Source organism: Balearica regulorum, chromosome 13, assembly GCF_011004875.1.
Source record: "Balearica regulorum gibbericeps isolate bBalReg1 chromosome 13, bBalReg1.pri, whole genome shotgun sequence".
In the NCBI taxonomy this organism is placed as follows: domain Eukaryota; kingdom Metazoa; phylum Chordata; class Aves; order Gruiformes; family Gruidae; genus Balearica; species Balearica regulorum.
Genome location: NC_046196.1, coordinates 17,896,740 through 17,920,180, shown reverse-complemented (window position 1 = coordinate 17,920,180; position 23,441 = coordinate 17,896,740). Strand labels below are relative to the sequence as shown.

At 34.5% G+C, this 23,441-nt stretch overlaps 1 protein-coding gene across 6 annotated transcripts in view; it reads left to right on the top strand.

The window, feature by feature from the left end:
* Positions 1-23,441, top strand: part of RPGRIP1L (RPGRIP1 like) — a 75,621-nt gene that overhangs the window by 379 nt on the left and 51,801 nt on the right. For 3 of the 6 annotated variants that reach the window (XM_075765634.1, XM_075765633.1, XM_075765631.1), the window contains exons 2-7: positions 4,049-4,140; positions 4,924-5,068; positions 8,195-8,493; positions 11,205-11,304; positions 13,462-13,605; positions 19,762-19,867. In XM_075765634.1, the coding sequence (XP_075621749.1) occupies positions 4,056-4,140; positions 4,924-5,068; positions 8,195-8,493; positions 11,205-11,304; positions 13,462-13,605; positions 19,762-19,867 (879 nt within the window). In that variant the 5' untranslated portion in view covers positions 4,049-4,055. Of the gene's footprint in view, positions 1-1,279; positions 1,512-4,048; positions 4,141-4,923; positions 5,069-8,194; positions 8,494-11,204; positions 11,305-13,445; positions 13,606-19,761; positions 19,882-23,441 lie in introns of those variants that run through there. The other 3 variants (XM_075765632.1, XM_075765635.1, XM_075765636.1) reach the window with 3 other exon arrangements.

Below are 23,441 nucleotides of genomic sequence, written 5' to 3'. Positions count from 1 at the left end.
CAGCTGTAGCCTGTGTTTGTGTGTAAAAAGGCAGCTGGGCTCAAGCGGGAGTTGTGTTCCTGTGCCCGGGGGCGGGAAAAAGCGGGGAGCGTAGGCGTTCCTTCGTGAGGCAAACGCTACCTTTCCTCCCTGCCCCCTCCAGGCGTGTAAGTTATTGCCAGAACTGATGGAGCTGAAGAAAAACTTGGAAAGTACTTGTAAAATGTGTTGAAAGGGAGACACGGTTGTTTTGATTTTTCTGTGTTGCAGTAGGACTCACAGGTCTGAGAGATGTTTCTTCCCTCAGAACACAGCAGGATGTGCTGATCTCGTTTCCTAATACCTTCCATACCTTCTCTCATTTTTCCTTTCCATCTTCTAAAACTCACAATACTGCAACAGATGATGTTTGAAAGATGATATGTGTGTATACTCCTACCAAGTAATAAATGAGATTATTTTAGATAGCAAGCCTGATAGAGTACAAACATTCATCTTTGAGGAATCAATAGAGGAAGAATGTAGGCTGGAAATATGTTGTGATAGGCTAAGATAGGTGGGTGGTCTGTCTCTTTTTTTTTTTTTTTTTTTTTGTTTTTTTTGGTTTGTTTATTCTTCCCTCTACCAGAGAAGTGCGGTAGGATTTTGTAAGAAAAGTGTCATCTTGGCTGTGGCCAAGACCTGTGAAATTCTAAATCCATGTTGAAACAATTAATTGTTATAAGTTTTAACATTTCACTAGAAACTGTCCCTTCTAGCCCCACTGACTGAGAACTTTTGGAAACTTAAGTAATCCCTCCTCGGTTTTGCTATGTTTGAGTGATGTTGGGAGAACAATAGGCTACTGTAAGTTACATAAGAATGTGAACCTAAAGCATGAGCTTTGATACTTTAAGTGTTCATGCTTATTACTGGCTGGTCTTGCATAACACTGCAAACTTGTATGCAGTTTTTTTGTAGTAATTTGTGAGATACAGGTGCTGGTAGCACCAGTTTTGTAAGTAGTACAGTATATAAGAAAGTTACAATTTCTTTAACTTCAGTAACTATATCTAAAATTGTTGCTTATAAACTTGAAATTCTTACAGGTTAATCCCAGAGATATGGAAAATTTCCTCTTTTTGTATGTGAAGTTCTTTTCCCTTGTTTTTTAGGAACAGGAAGTTCTGAAGTGACTGTAGCGTAACCTTTCTTGGAAATAAAAATTAGTTTAAGTTGTTGAGGTTCAGCATGGCACGTGGATCTGTCCAGTTGCAAATAGAAATTTATATATCTTTTGCTTTATTATGCTTTATTTTAGGAAATGCTGAACTCTTCAGTGCAATCATTTTTGCAACAATGTTGCTACGTGTATATGATTGCTACAAAGTAGCAATTTGTAGCAAAATGTCAGATTTAATTGCTTTGGAAATGCTTTCCAAAGAACTAATATGGAACTCTGTGGAGAAATCTCATATGCTTTTAGAAATATTGCTGGAACTGTTGACTGCAAGGAAAGTAATTTTGTTTAAATGTTTGTGATTGACACTGAGGTAATATTCAAAAAGTAACTGTAACATATGTAACACATGATTTGCTGTTTGAAGTGTTGTCCCTCTATGGGAAAAAAAGCATAAACGATGGTTGTTAGTGATTACTAAAGACATAGGTGGTTCTTATGTTCTGAATGAGACAAATAAATTGCCAGGACAAATTCTGAATCTGTAATTATATTTTACCCCTATAACCAGCAGGCAGGTTTGTACTAATTCTACCTAAACCCACTCTTTTTTTCATAAAAACAGTTAATTTGTATTTTTTTTTCCTGTGGCCCAGGACAGAAAAGAAAGCGGAATACTTAATTTCTGTCACTTTCTACTGAAATAATTAATTCTTCCTTTTTACTTGTGAAAATTTCATCTTTCTAAGTTTTTGGGACTTTAGATTTATAGCAGGTTTATTTTGTCACTTGTCTTCAAGTCGTGTCATGTTGCCAGTAAAACTGGCTTTTCATGTACAGCTCCGCTCTGTTTGCTTACAACTTAAATATTTCAGTGTTTTGCTGCAGCCAGTAATGGATTGTTACTGACAAGGAAGGGTTTGTTTGTTTGTTTGTTTGAGGGACACACGTGGTGTTTGTTTCGTAAATGAATGGATTTCTTTCACACTGAAAGTAACAGGTAGATATCCATAGCATAGTTTCCTTAGCAAGTGGCAAATAGTGAAAAATAGTAATGTTTTCCTATGCCTATTATTCTGCTAGAGTTTTTGAAGCTTGACTTTGATAGATCACAAACATTGTGGAGTTGTGCTGATAAAATGTTTGTTTAGCTCTTGACCTCTCAAATTTGTCAAAACCCCCTGTCATTTTTGGTTTGTGAAGACTAAGACAACCACATTCTAGAAAGGCATATAATAGTAGCATCTTCTCATTGCTACCCTCATGAACCAAATTTGGATTGATCATGTAGAAGGTTTCTGTTTCACTTTAATCTCAGTTGCCATAGTGATATATATACAGTGACATATAATAATTGCCGCAATGAACCTAGGCCTGAGTGAAGTCAATGACTGCAGATAGTGCTAATTTAACAAATTACAAAAAAGTTTCAAGGGATTTGTGTGAATAACAGAAAGAGCTAAGAACACTGAGGAGCTGGATTCCAGTTGACATGTATCTGTCATTAGATTTGTGCTGTTGGTTATAATGGTTGCATGCCATGGAGCTCAACATTGTGAAGTATTATTCTCCGTTTCTGTGACTGACAGCAGTGAAACTGCAACCTTATTGCTAATCTCCAAGTGTAGGTCAGGATAGGCATTTCAACAGTCATGACAAGCAAACATTTGTTCCACATGAAAGTAAAATGTGTTCAGGTTGTTATAAACAGTGAAAGCTGGAAATAATACTTTATCCTAAATTTTAATGATGAAAAACCAAAAGATTAAAAGCAAGATTGATTTATTGGAAACTAAACTTCCATTAATCCTCTTAATTCCTTTTGGACAAAGCCATAAGGAGACTTGCTTATGATAGAAGACTTTACTGGTAGAAGAAAGGCATATCTTTAGTAGGAGTTTTGGTTATGATAGAATTAACAGATACTTCATAGAATGTCTGTGGGTTATACTGTGTCACTTTTGTCCTCTGATGCATGTTTTTAGTAACATCACTGTTAATTTCCCAATGCTTTCCTAGATATTTTTGGATTCACTAAGGTTTTATATCACCTTAAGGGTGTAACAATAGGGGGAAAAAAGGCTGTCTGAAGAACTTCATGTCTCTCTTTTCATGCTGTTTCAGACTTACTTGACTCTATGGCCAACATCTAATTTTCTGCATTGGAAGAGAAGAAAGTAACAGTAGTTGTTAACAAGTATTGTCATATATTACACTGAAACAAATGTACTACTTTCTCGCATTGATACTTTACTAATCTCAGTTTGTCATGTAGCTAAGCTTTCTGTTGCCTCAAGAAATAAATGTGTTCGGATTTATGAGAATCATTCATAGAAGAGTCTCTGTCTTAGAAAGTAATTTCTCTTATGACAATGATTGAAAGAAGACTAAGAGTGGTATGACTGAAATGACTTCATAACCCCTAGCATCTCTGTTTCAAAGAGTCCCATTCAGAATGCGGAAGATGGCGTTACTCATCTACCGGTTGGGGCCTTAAGCTTTGGCCTGTCTTAAAATGAACGAACAAACAAACAATTAGAAAAACAAACTCCCCCATGTCCCCCTCCCACATGCACTTAGAAATATGGCCTTAGCCCAAGGATTGCTGAAGACAGCAGAACTAGAACTTAAAAATGCTAATTATACATACATTAAATAAAATTGGAGCTATTGAATAACAAGCTGTATTTTGTGCACAGATTAAAACTGGCATAACATTAAGCTTGAAAGTTTAGATTGTCCTCTGAGCAATACAATTGAGGCAGGAGCATTTACAGTAATGTATGAGTCTGCCATTTGAGTGAACCTTCCATTTTTCCTTCATTTTATATGATGTATTGTAGTTCATTCTAGTCTCACAGTTTAAGTTACAGATGGAGAAGAATTTCATTTGAATTTTGTTATCCGTAGATAAGCCATGTCTGTTCCAGCTGATGAAACTGGGGGGGACCTGCCTGTGAGAGATGTAGGTCTAACTCTAGCAGGAATTGGAGGATTACAAGGTTTGTACCAGCTGCTATTTATTACAGTTACAGACTTTGATCAGTGGCTTCTTTAGTTTCTTTCTAAAAATGTTTCTGACATTCCCACTCACAAAATTAAGTTCAAATACCATTCAAAATCTGGGTTAAATTCTGAAAGATACTATGACCCGTTGTGTGTTCATGTTGCTTGTTACAAGAGGGGAGCTGCTGTGAGATGGTAAAAACTGGAAATCTCATTGAGCTATAACATTCATCCTTCCAGAAGAAAAGAGGACTTTTTTGCTGTATTGAGGACAAGGCGAGACCCATTTAACAAAATGGGAACCAAAAATACTATGCAATTCTGATATGTTACTCAGCTGCTATTAGAATGGAACTACTAGGCTTGGTCTTGTATCTGAGTAAATTTACAGAATTGTTAGTTAATGTTTTCAAGCTTCAAGAGAGTATGTTGACTTTGGAAAAAGATTAGAAAGCATGTCTGTAGTAATGACCATCTTATTTAAGTACTGTGTTTGACAGTACTTGTGACTTGCTAAACTATTTCCTTTGTGTTGCCTAGTAGGTAATCAGTTTGGTGTATCATTTGAATTACTTTTTTTTTAATCTGTAAGAGGGAGGAAAAAGGAAGTAATTAATATGCCAATAAATCTGAAAAAAATAATCAACAGAATCATACAAGTGTAAAATATGAAATTACTTGAAAGCTTTTTTTTTTCAGTATTTCAAAATGAGTTAGATTTCAGGTTACATGTTGCTAAATGCATTGAAGGTAATTTAAAGTTGTCTTGGTTTGGGTAGAATCATCAACTACACAGAATGTAAAAGCTCGGCAAGCTGTATCACGAATCAGTCGAGAGGAACTGGAAGACAGATTTCTTCGTTTACGTGATGATAACATCTTACTCAAACAGCATGCAAATAAGCAAGAGGAGAAAATTAAAAGGTATGGGGTTTAATATTTTTATTTTAGCTTGCAATAACATTTTTGCCCTTTACAGTATTATCAACAAATTAAGACTCATCCAGATTTCTCTCAGACCACTTTTTAAAGCAATAGCAAAAATCACTCATTGAAATTCACTTTTGTATTGATTTCTGGTTGCCTCTGTGGTATGTGGGATATTTTTTTTGGTGGACAGTATTAGATCTCCATGTAGAGAGGTATACCACTATTCACCACTTTGGAGTTAATACCTGGGGTTCATAGCTATGCTGTCTGAGTACAAATATAACAGGTGTTCTGGGAACTGATGAAGAGGCTATAGAAGCCTAATTATTCACCAGGAATTATGCCCTACAGTCAAAATGGCCTGTACAGAGAGATTCTGCCCCTCTTTTTGTCCTTCTCTGTCTTCTAAGAAGTTGACTAGCATCTAACTTTTTATCATCTAGTTAACCCTAAAATATTGTTATAATTATGATGAGCTCTCCTTTATTCAGAGTAATAGATAACTTCATTGAAGAAGTCCCAAGTAGAATGGGAACTACAGTACATAGTGTACCCAAACATATGCAAGCAACTTTAGGCTTTTTATTAAACTTAGTGCTGTGCTGGCAAACCAATCTGGACTCAGCAAAACTGTTCATGGTATTACTATATTCCAGAATGGCTAATTAATCCAAAACTCCACGTTCACATTGTGCTGTACTTAAGCTAATAAAATCTTGCTGCATCTAAGCTAGCTTCTGGTCAGAAACTAACCAATTCGTGAAAGGGCATCTGAAAATATTGCCTCTCTAGATGGGACTGTTTTATACTTTTCTGAAGTCCAAAACATTTTTTTCTTTTGACTTGGTATTCACTGAGTCAGGATCAAATTGACCAGCATGACATAACTTCCATCTTTTCTGTCAGGCTACTGTCAAATACAAGATGGTGGAACAAATGAATTGTTTCCTTATTCCAAATGGCATTTACCGTGTTTCTGTTAGATCATAGAATCACAGAATGGTTTGGGTTGGACTTAAAGACCATCTAGTTCCAACCCCCTGCCGTGGGCAGGGACACCCTCCACCAGACCAGGTTGCCCAAAGCCCCATCCAACCTGGCCTTGAACACTGCCAGGGATGGGGCACCCACAGCTTCTCTGGGCAACCTGTGCCAGTGCCTCACCACCCTTGCAGTAAAGAATTTCTTCCTAATATCTAATCTAAATCTTCCCTCCTTCAGCTTAAGGCCACTACCCCTTGTCCTATCACTCCATGCCCTTGTAAACAGTGCCTCTCCAACTTTGTTGTAGGCCTTTTTAGGTACTGGAAGGTGCTATAAGGTCTCCCTGGAGAGAGATCTCTTCTCCGGACTTAACACCCCCAACTCTCAGCCTGTCTTCATAGGAGAGGTGCTCCAGCTCTCTGATCATCTTTGTGGCTCTCCTCTGGACTCACTCCAACAGGTCCATGTCTGTCTTGTACTGGGGACCCCAGAGCTGGACGCAGTACTCCAGGTGGGGTCTCACGAGAGCAGAGTAGAAGGGCCGAATGCCCTCCCTCGACCTGCTGGTCACGCTGCTTTTGATGCAGCCCAGGGACCCAGTTGGCTTTCGGGGCTGCAAGCGCACACTGCTAGCTCACATTGAGCTTCTCATCCACCAACACCCCCAAGTCCTCCTCAGGGCTGCTCTCAATCCATTCTCCGCCCAGCCTGTACTTGTGCTTGGGATTGCCCTGACTCATGTACAGGACCTTGCACTTGGCCTTATTGAACTTGGCCTTATCAAACGCTCTCATCGTTCAAGTAGGTAAAATTAGACAGAATGTCCAAATTGGAGTACCTAAATTAATATTTTAAGGTACAGAAAATATAAAATATGGTGTTTGTCTAGATTGCCAGAGAAAAATCTTAACTCCTCAAGGTAAATTTCTTTCCCAGCATCCTTCATGCCAAAACCCTTGTAACTAAAAGTTTGGAATGAATTTGCAGTAGAAGTACATTTTAAAAAAAAACAAATAAACAAAAAAAACCTGCTTACGGGCAAATAACATTCTGTGACATCCTAAAGTTATTATGGATTTTTTTTGTTTCACTTTTGTTCTTTTAAGTAGAAGCTTCTGTCCATAAGTATACAAAAATAAAACAAGCCCCTTTAAACAAATGAAGTGTGTCCTTATTTTCAGGGTTTTTTTTCTGGGCCTGCAAAAATAGATTCCCTGTAAACTAGATACAGGTCTTGAAGATGTGCGACCAATTTTGTAAAGTCTTGAACTTGTCTCTCTCATCAAAGCCACCTTTTCTTTCTTTATATGCCAAGTTTTTTCCATTCACTGCTGGGTATGTTTTCTGTTCTTGTATATTACATCACCTCCATGTGCCCTCTCTGCCTTTTGTTCTAGCTTACCAATGTTTATCAAAACTAAAGGAAATCAAAGGTACAACTCTTGAGATGCCAAAAGCAAAATTTGTATCCTTTTAAAGATAGATGAAAACCATCCCTCTGTATCTAATTATATTTTTCAGCTAACCGTTCCTTCTCTGAAGAGCATTGATAATATTTACAAAGTATAAAATTGAGTATGGTAATTAGATCTATTAAGTCTCTTTTTCCGGAGTACCTTCTTCAATATTTCCACCTATATATTTTAGCCACTTTAGAACTGAAATATATATTTAAATCCTAAAATACTAGAAATTATATATCATTGGAATGTTGCATATTATTAGCATTCTTTCAATAGTTGAATGTTTCATGGAATTGTAGCTTTTATAGTTTGCCCCACCACATCCCAAATCTGTAACTTTATTTAACAGCATGCCGAGGTTCCTATATAAGGTCATGCGTTAAAAATTACATTTAAGCAGCATATGGAGTAAATATGTGTCCTCCCTTTACTAACCTTAAATGATAAGTCTTAGGAAACTGTTATTTGTCAGTGCTATAAAGCAGATTGCTGCACAGTGGTTTCAATTATCTTCAAAGAGTTCTTCACAGGCAGTAATAGTTATATCAAAACCTGAAATTTATTATTCAGGTTCTATGCTGAAGTCTTCACAGTGATTATGTTCCTTTCAACAGAATGCTTTTTATGCTGACTTTTCACATTCTTTTTCATCTTTTTTTATTATTTTCCCCAGAATGGCCACCAAGTTAATACGGCTTGTTAATGATAAAAAAAGGTCTGAACAGGTTGGTGGCGGCCCCAAGCGGCTGGGTCAGGCTGTGGAGCTGGAAGAAATGATTGAGCGTTTGCAAGAGAGAGTTCGTGAGCTTGAGAAACAAAACGAGAGTCTCCCCAGCAAACTCATTTCAACTAAACAGCAGCTCCAGATTCAAGGGCATAGGCCTTGTCCGTACAGCTATGTTCAATCTCGTATTAACACTGGTCTCAAAAAAGTGGGTGAGGCTGCTGGCACACCGGAGCACGCAAAGAAAGGTATAATTCCCCTTTATTAAAAATAGTGGTTTATATAGGTACTCTTTTTCTGTTCATCAGTGCGAAGTAGTACCTGTAGGCAGAAAGATTGTTCTTCCCCCTTTTTCTTGTATTTATTTATAGAAGTCATGGTAACTTGTTTGCCTTTGAAGTCCTTATTTTGAGAATTCACAGTGGTAGGGGTAAAACAAAAGTACAGATTTGAAAATAAAGTAAGTCTCAAGCAAGTTTTCTAGTAGTTAAAGTCATGGGACTTTCTTAGTATAACTTCTCTACATGTTAAAGGCTTATAAAAATAGTATATGAAAAAGTTTAGCGTTATCATGTTTTAACAAAGTTTTACATCTGTAGTTTGTTTGCACATGTTTTTGCTTTTTTAATTTCAAGATTTGTTCTAGTCTCTTGATACATGTGTGCACAACACTGCAGACTTGAAAAATCCATTACATGTGTGGACTTTCGAAACCAAATACTGCAATGTAGCTTTCTTTAATGATGCTTTTTACTGTCAAGACTTACTGAAGGCAGTCTCACTCTGTCCTTTATTTATGGTAGCTACATTTGGAAATTACGCTTTAAAATCTTTCTATTTTCATATGAACATTTGTAGAAGTAATTATACTCAGTTAACTTATATACTGTACAGATAGTGTGTTCAAAAAAAAAAAAAAAAGAGACAGACAGCTATGTTGGCCCTGATTCAAAACTGAGTCAGCAGAATTGTCGTCTTAACTTCTAGAAGCTATGGATCAGGCGAATGGCCAGTTATATTGTGTTTTTTCTCCATCTTACCCTCCCACCGTTCTTTATTTTGGTTACGTTGGTTAATCAGGTGTATGAAAACAGAAACAATTCTCATGTTTTTAGACATGCAATAAAAATGGCTCTACCACTTCGCTCCTTTAATTTGAATATAGTGCAAGTTTTGACATTTAAAATACACCTACATTTTCACACTTTGTCGTGAATTAGGCAGTTTTATTCCCCAAATAATTTTTTTTTTGTTTATTTGTTTTAACAATGCAAAAATAGGGTAGAATATAATAAATTTATTCATGCCCAGTTCTAGCAGAGAGGAAAGGGCAACTTGGTTCAAGGATTAAAGATCAAATGTTGATATGGCATGCTGTGAAGACTTCTCTTGGCATAAGAACAGATCCAGATCAAAGATGTCCTGTGCAGAACTAGGATTGGGGCCATGTTGATTGAGGCAGTGGCTCTTAAACTGAAGAGAACATGAGAAAGAAAGAAAGAAAAAAAAAGGAGGGGGGGAACCCCTGTCTGGTTCAGATAACAACATTCAGAAATTTCACAGAAATTCTAGTGTGCCAATCTCAGTTCTAAGACCTTGTCCAAACTAGAAGGGATTCTGATAATTTGAGTGCTATGAATACGTACTTTTTTGAGCACACTTTTCTAGGGTGAAGACTATCATTAAAAATCTAGTAACCCATACTAGATGTATTGAGGGTATGTGCCTCCTATCTTTAAAAACTGCTGGATTCTTCGATTGCTCTGTGGAACCATGAGGGTGAATCTCAAAACATTTTTAGTGCAGATCAGAAAATATTCAGAGCAATTCTCCAAAAATAAAATGAGTGCCTGGAAAAATTCAGGAGAGCTTAGCTGTCTACGGGATATGAAGAGGCAAGAAGAATCCATAAATAGTAAATATACCTTACTGTATCTGCTTTGTGTTTGGCTGGCTTACAAATACTGCAGCAAGTTGATCCAAAAGCTGTGGTCAAGTATGAATGTTCACTAAATACTCACTCGTTTCTCTCATTACTTTATTGAGTACAACCATCTAAGATATGTCACGATTTGAACAAAATTAAATAAAAAATATATACTCTAGGCATATATATACACATACGTATATACCACAATTACCAATACCTTAAAATAACACTTAAAGATCAAAATTCAAAATATATAAATAAATCAAGTTAACTCAAGTTAACTTGGCACGAATGCAAAGTAGGTAAATTTTTTCAGTCATTTTGTGAACCTGCAGGTATTGTTGTACCTTGAACCGAAGTGACTCAGTTTTGGGGACTGAGGGATGGCAGCCTTAGTGCTGTATTTGAAATTTAATACATAGTTTGGTCCCGCCTCCAAACTTCATTAATTTCCTCTTTCTGAAGAAAGAGAAAAAGGAGAAAGATTTGGAGAAACCATTGCTGTTACTCCTGAACTAAAAATTCTTCCTTAAGTAATTTTGCAGTTTTCTTCTTCACCAGGGACTTAGTATGCTTCTAAAGAGCATAAGGAAATTATTTGCACTGCTGCTAAATATGGTCCTGTAGTTGCTTGTTTAGATAAATGACACTCATGATTTTGTAAAGAAAGTGCTATCAGAGAAAGAATTATTACAAGTCCATGTTCCTGTTTAATAGTATTGATGATGATGTTCTTTGAAGACATCATCTCTGTTTGTTGCCTTTAATAGGAAAATCTTCTAAGAAAAACATTTCAGGACACATTTTTAACACTTCTCTTGAATAGTGCATGCTGTATTGCCCATAGTTCAAATTTTACAGCAGTTATGTTGTAGATACTCTCATTATCTCTTTCCATGTGAATTTGATATAAAAAATATCTGTTATGGCATCTGTATGTGAGTTGTGCTTGTACTGTATAGAGATTATTGTTTTGTTAAATGCTTCTTCATTCAGCATGACAAAAATTTATTTTTTCTTTGTTTTCAGGAATGAGATTTCAGGATTTAGAAGTGAGATCACCTAACCCTGTGCTCTCAAGATATGGACAGAATATGCTTGAGGATCCAAGGGCTGAAATAAAAAATTTGTATGATTTTCATATTTCCTAATTTTTGTCATTATAATTGTTGAAACTTGTTTTCTTGAAGGGAAAAAAAATACCTTTTTCAGAAGTTTTTACTTCAGAAAATAAAGTGAAATTGTTGGATCTGACAACAGTAACACTGGTAACAATGCAGAAGTGTTTTATGATAAGGAAAACATAAGACTGGTAATTTAGAATGCAAAATGTAGGCAAATAAGAATTTGACTGGAAGTTAAGATGGATCTTCAGTGGTGAACCTCTGTTTTTGCTAGGATGCAATGGTGCCTAGCTTACTACTGGACAAAACTGAAAAAAGCAGAAAAAGATCTTAGCTGCAAAGTTATTACCAACATAACTCCTAAAATGTGTAGGATGATCCGTGCATGTGTTGACTGCATTGAATGTCTTACGTTGATGCATTTAAGCTTCCTTTCTAGAGGTGGTCAGGTTTTATGGATGAGTTGCAAAAAGTGCAGTATAGGATAGTAATGCAAAATTATTTTCATTCACTTCTGCCTTTTGAAAGTTGGTTGTAGTCCAGTTGCACGTTTTAACTGAAGTTGGAGCTCAGGAAGCTCTTGATAACATCCTTAATGGAGAGACTGCATGAGAACAGAGAGGTGTTATATAGGGTGGAGAAAAAGTAATTAACATCTAACTTAAAGATATTGAGATGTGATTAGAAAATTTTTCTTCTCCAAAGTATATCAGAACCTATGGTACTTTTAAGATATCTGGTTTTCTAAAATCTGCATTCAGTATGTGTGTTTCCACAATTATTTACTTAAATCAGATTTACTGCAGTATCCATAAATGCTAAGTATTCAATAAATGGGCAAGCTACGTATGCAAATATATGAATTAATGTGCAATTATGCATTTTGCGCTTGAAGTTTTGTAAACACAGAGATTTAGTGGGATCATAGGAAATAATTTTACAGAAATTATCTTGTGAATTATTTTAATAAATAAATTTAAATTATTTAACAATGTTTAAATTGCACTCTTGCTAGCGTCCTGTCTGAATTTAACCCTTGCTGAACAGTTACAATTTTTTTAATAATTTGCATTATAATAGAGTGTTGTTACTGAAAAAAGAAAACCTTTAGTAATTTTGTAGTGATGAGTCTAGAAAGGCCATTTCTGCTATACCTATGACTATTGAAGATGAGGAAAATATTAGCTATCTATTAAGACTGCCATGAATTTTGATGTTCACGATAGCTTTTCTCCTAAGACTGATCAAAAACGTTGTGTTATAATGCAGAAAACATTTAAATTGCATTTATTTCAGAGATTTCAATTTTCACAAAGGTGGAAAAAATAACCATAGTTGGTCAGAATGGTGCATTTGGGTACAAAAGGAAACACCTGGCCAAAATACTGAAGGTACTTTTAATCCTACAATAGGTATATGAAGGAATGAAGAACTGTAGCTTATGCATCAAAAGCTTTAGAGTGGGAAAAATTGTAGATAAATCATTGTTTATTCATATTAGAAAAAATGTTATTGGAAAAGATATCTGAGATTAACTTGTCAAGAAAATCAAAATCACAAAGTTGTGGCCTACTAAAAATATTTGGACTCTGATCTCTATAGTTATCTGCCGTTCTTTTTTTAATTGCATTTACTGGATGAATTCCACTGTTAAAGACACATCATCTGATTTTTTTTGTGTGTGTAAAGTTACCTAACTCAGAATAAAAGCTTATCCATCCATTGAAGATCTCATAGTCTTTTGATATCTAGTAATGATGTTTTTCTTTTCAGAAAACACTTGGTACTAATGGATTAGGAGGAGGGTACGTTTAATACAGAGTGTAAGAAACCATAAACAATGTTTTCAGCTAGGTTCTGCTAAACATTATTCAGTCCACATAAACATTTATTTTAAGATTACTGTGTTGTTTGTGTTGTGTTTGATAATGTGTTTGAATTATTTATCTATTTATTGTACTATTTACATCTTTTCATGTGGTGACTTCTAATTATTTTCACAGTAAGTTGAACTTTTAAACCTCTGTTGTGAGGTTTATCATTAAGAAATACAAATTTTGCTGAACACTTTTAAAATTTTTGCTTTCTTGAGTATTCATTTAATTTTTTTCTTTTATTAAATACTTACCTGGTTTTGGAACATAAGATGCTTGTACTTGCAGAGAGACTGTGATTGAGTCTCAAAGGGAACACATTGAGGAACTAGAACATGCCAGAGAGATACTTGTGAGTCAGCTAAGAAGGAAAGAAAAGGAAATTGAAGAATCCGTCCTACAGCTGAAACAGCAAGAAACAACAAGCCAAAGGTATTGTGAAAAACAGAAATCTCCATGGTGGAAGCATTAGAAGAGCTATGTCATAATATTTATATATAGCTGTGAAATTTACTTGTTCTGTTAAGAAATGTGTGCTTTATTAATTTTTTTCCCTTTGGTGAAACTAAGTCATAAAGTGTTTTACCAAATAGCCATGGATAATTCTAAGCAAGGAGATTGTTATGAAAATAGGTTATTACGTTGTTTCACAAATAAACAAAGAGGTTCATAACTACCATTTTAGAGAATTCATTTCCAGCTGATGCAGATTCAATCGAAGTTCAACTCATTAAATTTTAATCATCTATTGTTTCTTCAATATAATTCTTAGAAAATTTTAGATATAGGTTCATAGTGGATAATTTAATGTTCTTTAATACTCATGGATAATTTGGAGTCTACAAATAGTAGAAAAATAATGGCCCTATAAGGATAGATTAGCGAATTTTTGAAGGAATACAATATAGTGGAAACGAAGCTTATGAAGGAAGATGGTATAGTGAAAACAAACATGTTTGCGGAATGTGTTTCACAGTAAAGCCTCTATTAGTTTAATCTCTTTCTCCTTCTTTCTTCTTTCACTTTTGCAAAAATATATGCAGAATTATATAACTTTGCATATATTTCCCTTTTTTGACTGTTTCCATTTCAGCCTGTTACTTTTAATTGTATTAAGGATCTAATATGGCAGGATCCTGCATTCCTTACTCATTTGATTTCAATGAAAGTTCTACTTGGATGAGAAATATGTGGTGAATTCTTTAACTGCCTTTCAAGAGAGGGACCCCGTTATTATGTGTGAGCACTCTTTTGTGCATCAGTGGTGCTACATAAATAATACATTATAATGTTTGCTATTAAATTATTCACAGAGTCATAAGTCTCCCCTATTCAGAGTTTCCTTTATATAGTTTAAATAGGTTAAAGAAGTTGTTATCATAAATAATTTCTCAGTCTGTGCCTACAGTGAATTCAGGAAATATTTAAAAGATTTTTTCATTATTTGAAAATAATCTAATGCAAATCTCAACTCCTGTGCTTCATTTTTCTATAGATAAACAACGTTCTTTAAGTACAGCAGTCAGAAACTGAACATAACATCTAAATTCGATGTCAGCTACCATGTTTCTGTGAAAATTTTAAGGATTTTTAAAGTAAAGAGACACTTCAAATTCAGCTAAAAAATTCTTAAAGTCAGACTATAACAAGTAGTGCAGATCCATTCATGTTCTGTTCAGTTCTGGAATTTTTTCCTTTACAGTCTCTTTCTTGTTTGAAACTGGATAAAAGATATATTAAGTGTTTAAGAGTTACTGTGTTTGGCTGAAGACACTGGGAAAGAAATTGAAAAATGTCCACTACTGCATATCTAGAACAGTGTGATAATAATAATCACACTATAATACTTTATGGAAGACTATAAATCCCTGTGTTTTTCCAGTTGCTTTTTTCTTTTTTCTTTTTTTTTAAATACTGAATGAACCAGAGCCAGAACTTAAATGGATACTATTCTCTCTAGGTTTAACTGTAACCATAGGTACTTAGACATACTATCTTTAGCAGATTTTCATTAGTTTGCTTTCTTGGAAGTTTGTAACTGCTATCTAAAATAGTCTGTATTAATTGTTTTACTACACAAATAGATTTGTAGGTTCTATGTAATTCTTATTTTTAATCTTCCTTGCATCAGCAGAGAAGAAACTGTCAATACTGGAATATTGGAGGGAAAATTGGAAATTTGGGTAACAGAGTCATCTTATTTCATCTTTGTAGGTTATGTCTTTGAATTTTGGTACAACTGGCAGCTTTTTCTTGTGTTTTTTAAGAATACACTTGGCTGTCATCTGGTTATGTTACTACCAAAAGACAGTTAACCTGTTGAAATTATTTAGGAACTGTATGGTGCCAAAAGGACATAATAAATGTGCTTCCACCAATCTTCATGTAGTACCATTTAATCACAGCCTGGTGTTAACAAAATTAGGTTACTTTCAACCTTTAAGAAAACATTCTTTATTCTACTACATGATTTAGAAATTCTTGTGATTGAAATAACTGTGGCTGCTTCACTACTTGGAAACTACAGTTAATAATCATCACTCCATCAGCAGTAGGGAGGGAGCTACTAGTTATCCTGAGTCCTATACCCACAAGAAATCCAGTTACGTTTTCAAGTTGCCTTTGCAGCTTAACTAGTTTCTGTATAACAACGTACGAGCTACATAACAGACCTGAGTTCATGTGTACTCCTCGAGATGCTTATTGTAACATGGCTGCAATCAATGTATTTTTTTTCACTATTTCACTAGAGATTGTTTGGGCATTGTTTCAGGAATATATAATTCTGACATAATTCTAATTTAAGGGAGAAACTTGACCTGTGGATTGTTAGACTAAACACATTTTCTTAAGTACAAAATTTAACTGCATTTAGCTTGACTGGTTTTAATTTAAAGATGTCCAAAACCATAATAACATCATGGTTTGATGTCTATGGTACACAGTGTACAAGTTAAAACATTAAGGTTAAACAATCACATTTTGCAACTTCAAGTAACTTCATTGCTTATCATACTTTCCAAAAACATTTTTAAAGCCACCCCAAAATGCATTTGTGAAACAGGTACTTGGTTTTTGCACATGTTTATGGGGTTTGTTTGTGTTTTGGTTGTTTTTTAATTAAAAAGCTTATTTGCCAGCCAGTTTTTAATTCCTGTGGCCTTTTTTTGCTGCAACATGACTTTGGAATTAGACCTATTAAATGTGTGGATTTTTGGACAGGAGTATCATATCTGACACACTCATGACTTCTGTGTTTTCATTATAGCATTGCAGACCTAGATTAAAATGTGGAACATGTTAGTCACAATGCATTATCTAAAAGGTTTTGAGAGACTACAGCATGTGTATGAATTTGCTAAATCATGTCTAGTATAAAAAAAAAAACAAAACACCAACCTTATATTTACATTTCCAGATGTGATTATTTCATTTTTAACCAGTTTCCCTAAAGGTCATGGCTTTTTTAAAATTTGTAGATAGCTCTTTAGCTAGGCAAACAAATATAGAATTTTATATTGGTATTTAAATAATGTTAATAACTTACATGGTACAGCATGCAATGTTAATGTTTGGCTTATTGCTAATATACTATCAATTACAACATAAAGGTGCTACTAGAAGGCAAACGTTGCTGAGGGTTTTTTTTTCCATTTTGTATTTGATTTCCTATAAGGAATAAGAGGTAAGGGAAAGAACATAATGCGTATCAAAATATAAACCTGTTAGTTCCTAAGCATTGTAAAATGAGAACATTGATGTCCTATTCTTTACTTTTCTGCTTGGGAATCTATATATCTTGGCCGTTGATGCATTTGTGATTGAGAACTATTAGCCCAGAAAGCTTTTGTATATTTTGCCAGAGGATAAGTGATCCTCAGACGTATGGTGGTGATATTTTTTTACTCGCTTGTTTTTCTTGTTCTGAATGTGAATGGGGAAAGTTTGTGGGCCATGGGTTCAGTTGATAACAATATTCAGGACTTTCTAAGTCTCAGTATTGTATCCATGTCCTGCTCATATGGAAGTAAAGACAAGATGCAAGGGATGTGGTTTAATTAGACCTCAATTTTATTAGCTTAGCCATCTGGGATTTACTGGCATAAATTTGTACAGTGCAGGTCAAGATCCTTTCTTTAATCATTTCCTTCTGGTGTAGGTTGCTGTCAGACCCCCATTCCCACACAGCTGGTCCCCAGCCTGTTATTGGGACCCCACTCTATATGCTTTTAATCCAAATGATAAGAGGTCTGGAAAAGAGAATGTCTCTTTGGTGTGCTTTAGACATTAACCCCAAACATAATTCTTAGTTTTTTAAAGAGTCACTTTCTCCTAACTTCATTTCTAATTTCAGACTTTTTAATCCAGCTTTAAGATGAGGTTTAGAGTGGAAGGATAGAGTTCGTGTTCCTTATTTTTCTGCATGCTAAACCTTAATCTGTATGCCCGTTAATTTAGGGTACTGCCTCAAAAAGGGATATTATTCCTTTTATTTTTCTAACTTCTGCTCCAGGTCTACCTCCATGTCTTCAGGTTCTGTGGCAGAATTTTTTGCTTTTTTTGGCAATAGAGACAGTATTGAATGAGCTATCTTAGTACAGCTTTATTCTTATACATTATTTTGTTATTCTTTGAGCAAAATATTATCTATATAAGTGAAATGTAGCATTGGCTTTTCCATCAAATCTGTATATAACCCCCATTTTTGAGTTGTATCAGAATACCTGGGCAGATGTTCTGGAAGCAGAATACATCAACTGCCTGGGAGGGAGGAAGCTGTGTAGATAATAAATTTCTATTCTATCCTACCCTACTGTTTTGAGACTTCATTTATTGAAAAATGAATCTTCCCAACAGAATCTTCCTCAATTGACTTTGACTTGCCCACAAAATCTGAAATTATTTTGTTCTTTAACAGCAAGATCCTTGTCAGGTACCTAGATGCATTGGACATTTCTTAGCCATATTTTATTTAAATAAATAAATAAAATATTGTGGAAGTACTGTAGAGAAATAATTTTGTTGCTTTAGCCTATAATGAGAGCTGAGATTGTGATTGATGTAATGCACTAATAAATTAATGGCACGTGCTTTCTGTAGCTAGAAACTTCATGAGAGAAATTCTTTTAAAATTGTGAGAATTGAAATGATCACAATAAAAAGTAATTTTTCACTTCAGAATTCATAATATCGGTACCTCAAACCTGTTTAAATCAAGTGTTCTTTCATTCATCGTTGAAAAAATAGTTCATGTTGATTGTCAGGAGCCATGGGGTTTACATCTGTACATCATAAATTTCACTATCGTCTGCTCCTTTTTCTACTTAAAAAGAAAAAAAAAAACAAGCCTGCTTAAAAACAAAAAAAAAGCCCCCTGTTTAAAAAAGAAGGAAGAAAAAAAAAAAAACAAAAAACAAAAAGCCTTTGAAGGCATCAGAGCCTTTTGTTTGATGTGTGGAACAAGATTAATAAAAACGTGCCACTACATTAGGTTTTAAATAGCTAGCATGAGACAGTGCTGCTGCTATACTCACCACAACTTTAATTTATATAGATAACATGTTTTAGACACATGATAGTCTTAGCATTGCATTAGGGATGTTACTTGTGGAAGATCTCAGGTTTGTGAGTGTGTTTATCTTCTGTGTAAGGACAATTAACTGGGCAATGCCAAAACACAATAGGCTTTGATATTTTGCAGAATAAAAGGAAAGTATTTCACGTACTCAGCTGGTTTACAGATGTGTAAGCTTTGTAATCCGTTTGCTTTCTCCAGCATGGCATTATGACAATTCCTCCAATATGTCTAAAATAGATAAATATTGGAAGAGAAATTACCTTTTCAAATGTTAAAGATTTATTCTGATTTTGTCATATTTTATATTAATACATATCAGAATTGGTTTTTCTTCCTGTACTTGAAGAAGCTGTGAAAATAATGGGATTTAGTTTCACTGTTTGAAGTAACAGAAAACATCAGTAATAAATATTTATTTAAATTTTGGATTATTTTAACCATCCTTTCCATTAAACAATGCGTTCTCAAATTAATCTTAAAATTATAACAATATAGAATGTCTACGTGGATGTTAAGTGATTTTCATGTAGTTAAGACAAACATGCAGCTTGTTTGAATGCCAGCCTTAAGGTGTTATAGTATAAATTGCTGTCGCTTTTTCTTAGCAGTATTTGATAGGTTTAAACTCTAAAAGGAAATGCCATAAAATGGTGATCTACTGGCACCAAGTACTTTGGAAGGCGGAGAAGTGAATGGAAAACAAATAATCTGTTTAGGTATAGGATTGTTTTCCTGTCATGTATAGTGTGATATGATAAACAAAGATATATATGTATTGATTGAAGCTACTATGTCACCATACAGTAGAATGTTTATTTACCTAAATTCTGTAATGTGGATCATAGAAGAAGAAATTAATTTGGGTATTACACACTAAATAAATCTTCTCCCAAATGTGTTATAGAAAGCTGATTTGCAAAGGATTTCAACATTTCAAGACAAAAATAATAAGAGAACTAATTTTATATCTTTAAGTTCACAATGCATTTCTTTTTAATACAATTTTGAAGGCTAAACATTCGGGACAACGTGGAAATGATCAAGGTCCGTAAACAGCTGGTTGAGAAAAGCAATGCTCTTTCAGCAATGGAAGGAAAAATTCTCCAGCTTCAAGAGGTAATTGCAATTTGGTCAGTAACATTCCTTTACTCTTGTCACATAAGCATGCATAAATGGAAAATAAATATACACAGTTCTTGATTCTGAGTCAATGCTGAGTACTTGAAAATGAACCACATAATACATTGCACCCAAGCTATTCCAAATGTGTAGGATTTTTTAGTCTTTTTTTTTTTTTTTTTTTTCTTTTTCCAGAAAGGTCTGGCAGGTCTTAAAGATTTTATCTGCATAGGCATCCCAGGCAGATTGCGGAAAATGAACTGAGTTGTCTGGCTAGTGAAAGAGATTCCTGACCATTTAAAGAGAGAACTTTGGCTGAAATGTACTGATTTACTAAAGAAGCAGTACTAGAGCCCCCCTCACTTTATCAGTCTTTGATAAATTTGGGGAGGTGTGGCTATTTAGACTTCTGACATTAGGACTTAACTTGTGTTCTTATGTTCATGTGAATTGTTTTAGAGGGCTACTGTAAGTAACAGATTTTCTTTATAAAAAGAGCAGTTTTATGAAAATATCACCAGAACATGCAGCTGCATGGTAGAGATTCCATACAGGTTTTAGTTATACAGCATTTTCCTGCTTCTTCCTATGTGTATTTGGAGAACCGCATGTGTATACAGACAGTAGTAGTATGATAATAGCTTAGAAACGGTAGAGTTCCTGCGAGTAGGAATGCCACATGCAGTAGAGCTTTATAAAGTATCCTAGCCCTATGAGGTAGAAGCAGTAGATATCCTTGCAAACTCCTACTGCTGTCAGTTTCTTGTTATTTTGGCATGCTAAATAACACTTGTGCCATTAGATTTTTGTTCCGTTCTTTTTTTCCGGTGTTTTCCTGCTTCTGCGTTTCACTTCACTTTGCTTCCCTTCCGCTTCTCGGTGTAATACCTATATCTTCTCTGACACAGCAGCTCTTCTGTTAGTAGCTCAAATCTAATTTTTCACAGGGTGAACTATGTAGAATGCAAATTCTAGGGGAGACAGGTTTCACATGGCTTTTTGTGTTCTTAAATAGAAAATGTTAAGTAAACTGTTCCATTTTAAATCATATGCGACTTTTTGGTAATTTACAGCAAACATCAAGTACTTATGCCTGTATCTTGGCACCAGCTGAATAGAAACACATGCCTAGGATTCAGACTGGTATTTGAAGACATTGTTTCTAATATTCACAGTGAAAGCTGCATTTTTGTAATGGATGAGTGTGTTTTCTTTTTCTTTTTTTCTTTTTTCTTTCTTTTTTTCTTTTTTTTTTTTTTTTTTTTTTTTTACAAGATAATGGATACAATGGTTTTCCCATTTCCAATCATTTGAATGTTTGGAACATGTTTAATAAATGTGAATAACTAAAATCCAAAATTTCTAGTTTAGATGGCACATAAAGTACTTATCAACAGAGCAGGTTTTAGTATTTTTTTATGTTTATCTTGATGATTTTTATTACTATTGAGTTCATTATAATTTACTTTAAGCTTTTACCAGTTGAAACCCATATAATTCCTCCATGTTCATCTTTGAACTTGAGTCAGCCCAAAATGTGAAACCACAGGATGACAAGAGCCTACAATCCTGCTCCATCTAGTGATACTGAAATTGAGCTTGCTACCAAACATTTGCAGGACAGTTTTGTTGGTAAAGAATTTTAATGTAGCCAGTTGAATGAAGGAATTGTGCAGTCTGTTTAGAAGAACAAAGGAACCTGAAACTGTTTGGATTATGTATTTGATCCCATTGGTAGATTTATATGCTTTAATTACAGACTGAACATTCAGGATTTCATGATTTGTAATATGAAATAAGCTAACCTGTGCAACTACAATTTAAAATATTATAGAGAGTTAATTCTCTTCTTAAAAATCAGTACAACAATTTCACAACTGTAATTGAGAGCAGTTTACGTTCATTTGTGCAATATTTCTAGGACATATATATCCATTTACTTTAATTATTTCTAACTGACAACAATATTAAGTCATGTTTTGCAAAGAAATAGAATTCCAGACTAGAAATACTAAACTAAAATCATCGTCTCAATTGTTGCCATGACTGGAGTCTTGGATACTCCAGGGTGAGCAGGATAGAAAACAGTTTGGGCATAATGGAAAAAAAGTGCTGACAGAGCACTCAGATATAGAGGAATATCCAGGTGAAGAATGCATTTTGGAAAAAAATAATAATGAGGGTGACATCATGGTCCACTTAATGAGGAAAGTTAATCCAAAATGGTCAGGAGAGTAGCAGAGACACTGAAGGATTTCGAACAAAGTTAAAGCAAGGAGATTTTTCAGGGGGATATTTTTAGTGCTTTTAATGAGGTGGTTCAGTAGAATAAAAATTGTTATATTTGTTTTCAACTGTTTTGGAAGTTAACAAAAGAGATAACGGTGAAATGGCCTATAAAAGGCAGCTTTGCCAAGGTGGAGTGGTTTGGGGTTTTTTCCTTCATATATAGTGGGTTGAAGTGACACAAGTTACTGAAATGGAAAAGAACTTCAGGAAAAAAATGAAGCTGAGAGATGAGGAAGAAAAGATGAGGTCACTTGGACAGTATGAATGGTTAGAGACTGTAAGGATTCTGATTTTTGAGGAGAAAGGAAAGGAATTTGAAGAGAAATTAAAACAGCATAAAAGAATTATTTTTAAGGTGTCTTTTTTGAAGTTATTGAAATACAGTTCACAGATATAGGACAGCGCAAGAGGAGCAGTGAAGACAGACTGTTAAAAATTGATGAGTAATATACTTCATTGTCTCTCTGAAATAAGACTGAATGCTAATATTATTTATTCTCCATGATATTTTTCTTATGGAGAAATGAGATATGAGAGGCTGAAGATCAGGTTGATGATTGGTTTTTTTGTGGGTTTTTTGTTTGTTTCTGGGATATTCAGATTGCATGTGAACCTAAACAATTTGTACAGGATTCACAGTCAGCTTCTCCATTTAAATATTGTGTAGGAATATTATATGGAAAATATGAAGCTAGCTTTTTTCTGTCTACAATCATTAAACATTATCTATACGCATACATGTATTTGACATAAATTTTCATATAATCATTTTATTAAACAGGAGATTGGCTTTTGGGCTGTTTTGTTTCCAGTTATACTTTGACTGTGATTTACATGGAAATTCTTAATGAATGAAGCTTTATTAAAGCATTGTGGAATGTAGGGAGCACAATATCAACTGATATTCTGGAAATAGAGGTTCTATCAGCAACCGCCATTTAATATTAAAATTGGTTAAATGTGCCTTAATATAATCCATTGAAGTAAATTAAAATCTAAAAGAAATCATAAGTCCCTCATTAAATTACTGCTAGCAGGGAAATAGAACTGAGTGCATTAGGATTATGAAACAATTATATATATACAATTAAGGGTTAAAAGAGCTGCGGCAATTTCTGTGATTAACATAACTGTGGTCAACATTCATTTTTGCTTGCTACTGCAGTGTTTTTGGTCAGCATGTCTAACCACTGTAACCACAGCAGAATCTTTTAATTGCTTAACAGATGTATTTCTTGGTCGTTTTCATCATGACGGAACTGAGGGTTTAATGTTCATGAAA